This window comes from Amia ocellicauda, chromosome 21 (genome assembly GCF_036373705.1).
Source record: "Amia ocellicauda isolate fAmiCal2 chromosome 21, fAmiCal2.hap1, whole genome shotgun sequence".
Classification (NCBI taxonomy): domain Eukaryota; kingdom Metazoa; phylum Chordata; class Actinopteri; order Amiiformes; family Amiidae; genus Amia; species Amia ocellicauda.
The window spans coordinates 8,687,988-8,700,163 of NC_089870.1; the positions used below are offsets into that span (position 1 = coordinate 8,687,988).

Genomic DNA, 12,176 nt, shown 5'->3' on the forward strand with positions numbered 1-12,176 from the left:
ACTGTAGTAAATTAAGTAAACATACTGAAAATCTGATTCATTGATATACATAGTAGTAAACGAAATGCACTGTGAAGGCAGGGAAACCAGGCATGAAAAGACAGACCACACAGGACAGTCCCAATGACGATGTCATCCAATACCCTCCAAAACGATGTATTCATGAATTTATTTTTTAATGGAGGGGGGGGGGGGGGAGTTAAATGAATCAATAAAACATCTCTTGTTGAAAAGCAACAAGAGCCAGGTACTCTGTATATCATACCTCTTGAATAAGAATGGTTTTCAGCTTGATTCTCCACTTTGGCTTCAAAATTGAATATTGGCCTACATCAGATTGGATTGTATGATCTGGCCAGTTTGATCTGGCTTCAGTTTATTTGGGGCTTTATATAAACGCAGACAGCAGAAACGTTCACATGTACAATCAGAAATCCAGCAGAGCCGCTGCACTCTTCATTCACTTCATTCCCGAGGATTATACAGATCTCACCGAAATCCGTCTAGCTGTCGTCTGGGGTAGCTGATCCTTTCGAGAAAAGATGAAAGCTCTGTTCGTTGTTTGGAAGATTTCTATGTTACAAATACTTCCTGCATTGCACCAGCATCAGTCTTTCCTATTTCCGTCTTAGAAATGGGATCTGATTTCACACAGATGCTAATGTATCAGGCCCAGATGATGGAAGATAAGGTATCCGCTTAGAACGCTTATTACAATTAAGTTTGTTTCGTAAGTGAATCTGTACACTAACTACCAATTCCGAACTCATTTGAAACTGAGGAGGTAAGAAAAATACATTTATTTAACTACAATTCTTCCTCTAAAGGCGAAGACCAAATGTTTTCCACAATTTATAGCTGAATCGATTATCTTAAGCTACACTCAAATGGACTCAGTTCCACTGCTCTCTCAAATATTGGGTCCTTCAATTCATTGCGGCTAAGTGGGACTCGGCCAAATACTTACGTCCAGTGTTTGGCCTACAGTACTTCTCTCATTTATGAAGCTTTTGTTTTGGTGGCATTAGCATATCAGCCCACACAATACTGAGGTATAAAAGGATGCATTGTTTGTTTGCGTACTCTTACAGAATTAGTTCCTGTAAAGACAAATTCTGTACTGCAGGAAATTAAACTCAATGGGGAGGTTGTTTTATATGTGCAAATGATGGATGATGGCAAAGATTTGTTAATTGATTTTTTTATTTTTTATTTTAGATTTTATATATTTATAAATAAAACATTTACAAATACTTACTGGCAGTTGAAAATCTCACTGAGTCTTATGTAACATCCAGTCAAACAATCCCTGTCATGTTATATAAAACAATTAGGACAAGCACAATTTGTACAAGACTGGCCATTTTCCAAAGGGGAAATTGTTCTTCAATTATATAGGCTAATAGATGTAAATTGTTGAGAAAAAAACATTAAAAATATTAAACTAAGAGATGTAGGTCACTGGGGGAAACCTAGCTATATAAAGTCTATCCTAGATTACACCCATGTCATTTCAAGGGTGGTTATGCAGATTTTAAGAAAAGGATGAAAATTACTGTGTAGATATTTGTGTGGTCACCCAAGATGAGACTATTTGGAAAATGGAAATGGTTGTGCATTTCAGTTGTTTTTGAATGCTCTGATTAATTTAGTAGAGTGGCAAGCTTTACACAGTACAATAGCCATGTAAACGTCCACTGGAGGTCGGATTGATGACATCCCAGAAAGACTGTGTATGGCAAAATTAATTATGTAATGCAAGTAAGAGTTACTTACAGAATAATCGATGATGCATTGATAGCACTAACCACTATCTCCACAGTGCATACCGTCTCGCATGGCATGCTGCTGAATCTTCATTTGAAATCAAGGTTAATGATTGCTTTGGGTTTTTACAGTTAACGAGTTCCCTTCATTTGCTTGACTCACATTCATCAACTGAACATTTGAGTATACTTCAGCTAATAGGAACTTGTAGTAAGAAATTAACCCTCTCCAGAGCTCCTTCTTAAAAACACTTTTCTTCTTAATTTTTTCAAATAATGAACCAGACATTTTCTATGGTTTTCCAGCAGACACTTTGGATTTATTTAAGGTTGTATTTTAAAATATATATCACTGCCACAAGTGTAAAGATATGCATGTGTACATGTCTGTGCTGTTTAGAAAGAATAATGGGTCTTTTAACCAACTGAGGAAGTATTTAAGTAGAAGAATTTACCAAGGACAGTCCCGCTAAAGGACATTACACAGTCCTCACGATACACATTCAAGGTACTGTCTCTCTCTGGTAGAAAGTGACTCTGGCAATAGAATCAGATTCTAAGGAAGTTTCAAAAGGACTACATGGCTGAATTGAGTTCATAAATTATTTAAGATGTTACTCAGTACTGGATAAACAAGAGGTTACTGGTCACGGATACAGCAACTCAGCTTTATTAACTTTATGTAGTGTTAATAAAAACAATTCTAAAAATAGATGAGTGAGAATGAATGATCTGTTATTTTCCCACCATCCGTAATCAGTTGATATTTTTTATATTTCATGTTGTGCAAGCAATGAGAATAAAGACAATTTAAAGATAAAGAAAGATATTTGAAGAGCGCTCTACGATCTGTGCTAATGTTTTTTTTTTCTCTCATTATAATCAAAGCAGTTGGAAGATTTACCTTCCAGTCCAATCCACAATAGTCTTCCCTTTGAAAAGACTGGTTCAGACAAGACACCAATATATTGTATGAAAAAGTTCACTAATTGCATTTCCTGACACTTACCTATTCACTCAACAGAGCAATAACAACTCCAAACAAAGTCCTTCCTAATGTTTGATTGGTATTGTATAAGAATGGTTATATAAATCACTGCACACCACTGCATAGTTTTGCTATAGATGTCTGTTAATACAGAGCTCTCCTAATCAGTAGTAATGTGCTCTCTGGGCTAAGCGGTCTCAAACAGCCACAGTAAATGTCTGTTTTTAGGCAACTTGAGGATTTTGAGAGTCAAGGAAAAAGCTAGGAATGGGAAACATAAATCTAGGCCTGAACATCAAAATCAAGCCTCTATCACGTTTCCTTTTATTTGTAATCTAGCAAATTCGAGGTTCTTGTACATGCGGTCTTAATGGGGCAACATCTTAATAAAGATAAAACTGTTGGCCACATTGAAGCCCTCTTTAAGTGCTTGTCAGTAAGACCAATATTATTATTCAGAATTAAGGCAGAGTATGTCAAATATCTCACTGAACTCCTATTGACTGGGTGCAGTGCAAGGGAAATGGGTAGGGATTGTTTTTGTTGTTTGAGTTCAGACAAAAGCAAATGGCAGCTGAAAATGACTGACACCTCCCCACTAAGTATAATCTTTTCACTTACCTTTTAATGTATTATTATTATTAAATATATTTTTTAACATGCATCAGAAGAGGGAAGCTGTTTACCAAAAGTAGCCATGATTAAACTAGAAGGATTTATCTCTTTCCAGAAACTTGGTTAAGCTGTATTAATAATTTGCCTGATCAGTGATTTAGCAGACAAACCAACACCGTTAAATTACTTCACTAATTTGAATGGTGAACTTCATGGAACCAGGGTTTGATTGAAGAGTTTATTCAACAGAAAGTAATCATTTCAATCTCCTAAATAGTCAATTAATTGCACCTCAGACACTTGAAAGCGAGAAAGAAATGCCAACTGGCCCTTACCTGTCAGCTCTGTGACGTCTGTGCTCAGCAGCGTTCCTGTCCCCTCTCCCCTGCTCCCTGGGTCAGGCGTAACTTTCAGTCACCCCACGTTGATGTCAAGTGGCTGCTTTTGTAGGTGTCAAGAAGATAGTCTCGTAATTAACCAACATTCCTTCATTTTTATACTTCATTTTAATCCAGAGGTAAGTTCACCCACTCTTCTGCTTCTGCGGTGTTGTGCAATTCCATTCAGGGGCTCAGTTAATGTTTTTCTGCCCCTTATATCCAGTGACAGACAAAAAGACAGTGGATTATTTTTTATTTTTTTTATGTATCGGCTTTTCTGATGCAGTCTTGTTTTATTATTTTATTGTTTTTATTAAATTCCATTTAGGCTGGCAATTCTGTACCACACCACACTGTACAATTAAATCCACATGTTTCAAAGTTTTTAATTTTCTCTTAAATATTATTTAATTTCCTGTCCAAGGAAAAAATTCCAAAATAAAGGTTCTTCTGTGTTTAACAGACAAGTCATTTATCAGCAAAGGCTGTCAGTTGCTCATTGCTTTCAAAGTTCATCAAGAAAAAAATCCTAACTTATTAAAAAAGCATAAGTTGTCCACTAAAAAGGAAAAAAAATAACACTTGCTTTCTCTTCTGAAGTTATCAGTTGTGCTTTCCACTAAAAAATACAAATAAAAAAAGAAGCAGCAGATTTGTAAAGAGGTTTTCTTTCTTCATTGTTTTGTTAGTTTCTTATCTGCATCTGGGAGAGGCCACACTGCCGTTTGACAGAGGCTCGTCAAATTCGTCTTCATCGAAGCCGTGAAACGTTGAAGTGTCGCTTTCCGACGTGGCACCAAACAATTCCTCTGCCCCACAGGCCTTCTTCCGCTCGTCTCTCTCTCGACCACGTTCAGCTGACATGTATGATGAATATATCAGCACGGGGGTTTAGCAACACACAGCAAAAACTACAAAGCAGTGAACAAGGCCGAAGCTTTCCTAGGCCTATGCATCAAACAGTCCTGGATTGAGTTGCAATAGCAGAAAGCAGATGACAACAAGGATTAGGGAAGTAGGGGGTGAGGGTGGGTAACCGGCAAAATCAAATCGTTTGGTTCTACATTTAAATTAAGGACTTTTATTTACATAAGGTGACACTAAATTGTGATTAGAAGTTAAAGAACAGATGTTCATTCTTCCTTTAATAATACCTGCTTAATTTTGGGCTTAGTGTCTGCAAAGTACAAATTTAGGCAGCACGGATTAATGGATATTAGGTTTTCCTCATGCATCTGTTCTGAAATATGATCAAAATCAAAAAAAAATGTATTGAATGATTAGAATAACAGCCGCAGCACTTCTGTGGACCATGGATCGCACTAACAGATACATGTTTAAGAATTAGAAAGTATAACTGAAAACAGAAAACAGAAGTAACATGATTTGCCTTTTTAACATCTATGAATTTATTAATTCACCACAAAATTACATCACCATTAGTATCTGATAGGTGGGAATTCTGTTAAAAATCAAATAATATTGCCAAGTGGAGTAATTTATCTCTACCTAACTGTCAATACCGGCACAGGTCTGCTCTACACTTTATTACCTGCTTCCCCCCAAGTGATTGTAATCAGACAACTTTAAAAGGGATTGTTAGATCAATATATGTGGTATATGGGAATGAGCATTCAACACCCTTCTCTTCTGTGTGTGTGTGTATGTGTATATATATATATGCAAACATGATACAGAAACTGTGGACAACACAAAGGAGCATGGAAAGATGTATGCTTGGAATAACAAGTGAGATTAATGGAACTGAGAATAAACCAAAATATGTAGCATCATTGAATGAGTGAAAGATCAACAAAGAAAGCTATTGAATGGATATCAAGAGATGGAAAACAGAACTAGAAGACCACATAGAAGATGGGAAGAAATCAAACTCTGCAGGCAGGACATGGAAAAAAGGAGCAGTAGATCAAAGTGGAAACATCTTGGGGAGGCCTTCATCCAACAGAGGATTGATATAGGCTGACGGTGATGATGTATGTCACACACAACCACACAGGATTTCAGAAAACACAAACAGTTGTAGTTGCATGTATTCACACCCTTCATGTGAAACATTTTGTGATTAATTTGCTTATTACATATATTTTTACTGATCACTCATTCCTGATTCAGTCAAGAGAAAGCTTTCAAAATTCCAGACCATTAAATGACTGCCACTCTTGTGAAGGGTGTGAAGTCTTAAAGAACTACAACTGCAAAAATAAACATATACACAAATATAAAAAGAGAGAGAGAGAGAGAGAGAGAGATGGAAAAAGTGTGGTATTTACACTGAAAATGTAGTAGCATTGTATGGTGTCCAAATTAACAATGAAACGCAGATTTGTAGTATTTGTAGCCTGAAGTATCTGACAATGCCTTGGTAATGGGCATCATCATCAGGATTGCCCTAATTTAATATTATTATTAATATTATTAATTTAAAAAATACCTACTCTGAATGTCAGCACTTCTGTCTCACACACACACACACACATCTATATCATCAACATCTTATAGATGTACACACATCGATCTTGATTTGGTGACTGAAGTGGTTCAACCAGGTTTGCCAATGCATTATAAAAAGCTGAAAAGAGATCTATGAAGAGAAGAAGAGAGACAGAGAGGGAAAAGGGGGGAGGCAGATATATGAATATGTGGTGAATAAAATCAACAAATTAATTCAGTGGCATTGAATGAAGGGTTGTAAGACTAAAGACAAAACTTACTCCCTGTATAGAAATACTGCAACAATGATGACAAATAATAAGCATAGCCAGCAACCATTTGTCCACAAAATCAGAAATCAGATACTATATACATACACACACACAGACACAAAGATAGATGTATGTATATAGACCCTATTGAATAATTGTATTACCCTTTTATAAATATTATAGAATGTAATTTGTTTACAAATATTATAAGTTGAAATCTCTAAAACGTATACTCTATGAAAACCTAAAGTTAAATGAAAACGCACGTAATAATTACAGAGCCCTGCCCTCTTAAAATGGCAGCACAATGCCAAGCACAAAACAGAGCACACTAACACACAGCAGCCAAAAGTGGTAGCTTGGCCCTGTGCATCATGCTTTAGGGAGACCACATGCAGCAGGTTGATATTTCCACACTGGGTATGAAAGCGTTACTGGACAATATCACTAAGGTAAGGGTGCTCATTTTAATATGTCAAGCCTCTGTACATGTATAGGTTTATAAAAGAATAAAAGTAAATGGGATACTAAAAACATGCCTATTTAAATCAACATTCACCAAACTCCCACAGATGATGGGGGGGAGGGGGGGAGAAAAAAAGAAAGAAAATAAAGCAGGCGATTAGTCTTACATTAGGTTAGGTTTACATTTATTTATTTATTTTATTTTTTTGTTCCAGTTCAGCAATTTCAACTGAAGACTGCAGTAGCTTGAGAACAAAACGAACAAACTGCTGTGAATATGTATTCAAATCTTTGTTTCAACTTTAACGTACTGTAGATTTACTGATCTATAATCCTGAAAAGGCCCAGGTGCATTTAATCTATGTATTAACCTTTCATGGTTATGTACGTCAAATGGTCCAGGATGAGAAAGTCAACCGTGCACAACACACTCATAACAAGACTTTGAGGGGCGTCAGTGTCAGTTAAATATCTAGTATTCCAAATCACTGAATAAAAAATATGAGAGGCTTAAGATTTTTCTGTATCTATGTAAAAGATAAACCTGGCTTTACAAATATCTTTGACATATTTAAAGCAGCAACTAAATTTATTTTTGACAGATTGAGAAGTACTTAATAAAAGATGTATCTGAAAAGCTTACATCTGTAGGAATCACTGGAGCGCCCGGAAAGCAGAGAATATGTAAAGTCTGGATAGGTATTCAAAAATGTATCACTAAACCTAATACACTGTGGGCCTTACACTGTAAGCACCATTACATTATAAGATATAAAAAGGTTACGAGAGGCCAAAAGGCCAGTCTCTAGATGCATTAAAAACATTGTGTGAAATATTGAGACACACTTTAGACCCTATTAAGAACGCATTTGTGTTTACAATCCTGCAAGATTAAAATGGAATTTACAATTATTGAAACTAACTACATGTTATAAAAACAAATGTTGCCTGTAATTTAGAGATCAAGATATTAGGAGTCAAAAGTGTTTTTGAAACACGCTCAGTACAGAATACAGTATAATAAGAAACTTGCTTAGTGTCCAGCTGAGTGGAACTGGATTGCCGAACGGACTCTGAACTACTTCAATGTATTTTGTGAGAAACTAACTGAGAAATGGACTGCACAATCAGACGAGACTTTGCACTTCATTATCACACAATTCTCACAACATAGTCATATGATTATACCTCTGGCCTCTGACTATACACTAATGTGTGAATAGACCTAAATCTCTTGGTTTATGCAGTACTTGGTCCTCCTAGAATTTCATTCTGCTAGAATAACAATTTTCACAATTAGCACACATTCATTTTCTCAGCCATGCAGCTGCACTCTTCTTTACAAATCAGGACCATTGCTACATTTTAAAATTCATAATTTAGCCTCTTGTGATATTTCAAACAATTATCAACACTTACTAAAAAGCTTCAAATATATATACACACCAGGAAGGAATAGATCTATCCATCAACATTTTCATCATCAGCCTATATCAATCCATTGCTGGAAGAAGGCCTCTCCAAGATGTTTGCTTCAGTCTATAGCTTCCTTTTTCCATGTCTGCAATGTTAATTACATCTTTCCATCTTTTATGTGGATATATTATTTGTGTATGTGTGTGTTGGTTTCTGACAAAAAAACACAGATGGGTTAAATACATATTGAGATTAACACTCTAAAATCTTAGGTGTACGCATTTGTACGGTTGTAATTTTCCTACATTACCACGAGGTCTTAGCAAAAGCTTGCAATTCAATATATTTCACATTATAATGCAAGAAAGTGTAAAAGTCACTTCAAAAATAAAAAGGTCTTACCCAAGGAACTCGGGTATAACTGTGATACATTATGCAACAGTAACGCCTCATCAATACATTAAAGAGGCATCAATGAAATTCTTGCCATTGTGAACTGTGAAAGAAACACATAACCAATCATGCAATCATGTGAACATTTGTTGACACTTCGTTCTGTCAGTTAACCACAGGAAACAAACAAAAAAACAACAACTGTGCAGTGGCCCTGTCAATACTGCTTTAAATGCTCAAGTTTTCAACATAATTCAACTTCAATTTGATTGCATTAGAAACCTGTTATCTCAAATTGTCTGTTAAACTTCCCGGTGATCTGCCAATACTTGTTATAATACTGTAATTCATTAACACATTTTAATTTATGTCTGTAACTTTGCCAAAGTTATCAAACATACCGTTTCTATACATGTGTGGTTTCAGAGATCATGAAAGCTATAGAACCCAAGCGCTACGCATTTACACACAAAGACAAACGATCCAGTACGACTATGAAAATGTGATGCAGTCTTTGTAAATAAGCTACAGGTCACACTCACATTCAGGGGCAAACGGTTCCCTTCTATATTTAGGTCAAACTAAGTCTCGGTATTCTTCACACAAATTTGTGGTTTGCAGTCATCATCTCAGTTTTACATTTTACAAGGCGACATAATAAGACCAAGTAGTAAGTAAGATACGTTCCAGTAGATCATATTTTCTGTGAATATCTTTGCACTAATACCAATCCAAAAATATTTACAAAAATACCACGAACCTCAAGCCTGTATTAGCCCTTGATTTTTACAACTGCTTTCACACTCTGGTCTAGTTTATGGATGAAACCCAACAAATAATCACTTTCTATTTATTTAGGGGGACGAATACTATACTCCGGAAGAACGACAATGTGACTGAATCCTAAACTTGTTGCTATTGATTCTTTGCATCAATAAAAAGGCATTTTCAATCAGGAACTATTGTGAGTTTCAAGAGGAACCAAAAAAGCACATGAATTCAGCACTTCTGCACACTCTTATATCTGCAATAAGTATGTGTCCACGTAATATTCAACAGCAGTAAATCTTAAAACTGCCACTGCTCATGTATAACAAAGAACTTTGCAGGTGTTACATGCAACTGCAAAATACAAAAAGCAAACTGTTTCTGCTTATACTTGTTCAAGCAAACTACTACTATGATTTGTCTGTAAATTCAATATAACTGTAAAATATCTCTAATGAGTAAATGACCTGCATGTTATCGAAACGTTTTGAAAAACTGAATGGAAAATGAAACATATATGGAAGTGTGCATCAGTTTTAAGTACATTAAATATTGCTTTTGCATTATTATTATTATTTTTTTTTTTGGGGGGGGCAGGGATTTTAAGACCTTAAAGACCCCAACCTTCTATTGCATTCTGGAATAGCATTTGGATATTTTAGCGAGAAAGTCAATCCATATTCTGCACACATACATCTTCCTTAATGTTGGCATGCAGGGCAGACAGAAACATAAGCAAGTGACAGATATACATTTGTTTTAAATGCACATGTATGAAATAAAACAATGGACGAGACAGAAAGCTCAGAAATGCAATGACAAAATTAAAATACACAACGGATGCAAATGGTAGGCTTTCCGAACCCAAACAGCATCCAAAAGAATGAAATAATAAAAGACAAAGGCAATGCTACTTCTGTACAAATCTTTTTTTATAGTTACTTTCATTAGAAGTGATGTTTTTATCCACAGCTGTTTCTTTACAGCAGTTTAATTTCCTTTTGCATGGGAATATATAAATGCCCTCTGTGGTTGTGACCTGGGAGGTTCCTGTACTCCTAAGTATATTGTGGAAGTAGAATTCTCTCAAACTTTTAATGCTCAATATGATAGGTGATGGTACTGGTCATTTCTATTAATTGCTCAATTAAGGAGACACAGCTGACATTTAGCAGTTTGTTAACTTTATCATAATCTCATAATTCAAATTTGTCAAAATACCCTTTGATCAAATGTGACCCTTAAATGCAAATAGTGTAAACAATTTTGAATACATGATCAGTGTGGTTATTAATAATTAATAGTGGAATCAGTAAAAGTACAACCGAAAGATACTTGACCTACAGCAATAAAAACGTGTGTGTGTGTAATTGGAAATTAATTGCATTGGGTTTGTTAGGAGATAACATCAAATATAGATAAAATCAGGCAAAACTAATTCCACTTGTGACTAGAGCTGTATTTGAATACAATCTGTTAGGTTAGTGAACTAATCCACCATGCCACGTAACACAATTAAGTATTAATTGGAATCCCTGAGACCAATGACACTTTCGTGATAAAATCAAACTGCTCAAACTGGGACACAAACTCTCGTTTAGTGAAAGGGATAGACATATTTTCCAAGACACACAAAGAGACTGCGTCTACTGCTGCCAGCAATCACTATACAAGGCACGCCCACTGACAAGGGAGTTACAGCATTTGCAAAAGCCAGTGAGTGCTTTTGTAAGTATGGGATATTGGTAGTCACATGTTACCCTTTCATAAACCAGTACACATTTACATAAACTGTGGTATACCACAAAGTAGTACAGTAAGAGGTTTGGTGTGAACTCAACCATTACATTTCCATGACAGAGGAAAATGTGTTTACACTCCAACTTCATAACACAATATGATGGGGGCAAAACAAGCTAGCACAATATTTCCATTAGATTATAAATAAGTTATTTACTTTAATAAGTAACAAGAATTTTAATGAAGGAAGAGTATAAAAAGAGCAGCAGCACATGGAAATTACAATTATGTTCCAAGAGATTGTTCTCTCTCTCGCTTTGAATCACTTGGTGTGGAAAAGTAATATGGTTTCAGGATTGCATTATTCTTTTTGGTAGTAAATCAGAATTACTAGTATTGTAATTGTAAGCCTCGTTTTGGTAGTTCAAAAATAATATAATGACACAATGCTGGGAAAGTGGGGTACAATTTAACTACTAACCCAGGACAAAGAGACTCAAAGCTTCAGCATGACAGAGAAGACATGGGCCTAGAGGTTTTAGGTGTTAGATCTAACTACATACTGAACACAGAGGACCTGAATATTCCCTTGAAGGTTTTTATCCACTTTGAGCAGTGTTCTCCTTATAATTCAGGTCACAAAAGCAGAGTGCTCCATTTCTTGTTTCCTTGTGGTTGTTGACTATCTAAAGGGGTTTACTGTAACCAAACAAACTCTCAAATCTGTCCATTTTGTAAAGCGCTCAAAAAGAGTTTTATCACCCCTTTTCTGATGTGGAAAGGCCTTCAATTTGTCACTCATCCTCTAGGTGCAAGCATGACTTTCATGATACAATAAATGGAGCACTCTGATTCCTTGACATGAGGTCCAGAGAAAGCATGAGCTGGGCTTGAGCTATGCTGGGTAAAGTTAAAGCGCCAG

At 35.8% G+C, this 12,176-nt stretch overlaps 1 protein-coding gene across 4 annotated transcripts in view; it reads right to left on the reverse strand.

Annotated features, from left to right (window-relative positions):
- Positions 1 to 12,176, reverse strand: part of dpf3 (double PHD fingers 3) — a 66,023-nt gene that overhangs the window by 20,517 nt on the left and 33,330 nt on the right. Inside the window, exon 9 of one of the 4 annotated variants that reach the window (XR_010805162.1) lies at positions 3,705 to 4,606. The exons of 2 other annotated variants lie outside the window; for them this stretch is intronic. Coding sequence is in view for 1 of the 2 variants with exons in the window: in XM_066694329.1 (XP_066550426.1) it covers positions 6,248 to 6,351 (104 nt within the window). In the remaining variant the exon portion in view is untranslated. One more of the 4 variants, XM_066694329.1, reaches the window with a different exon arrangement.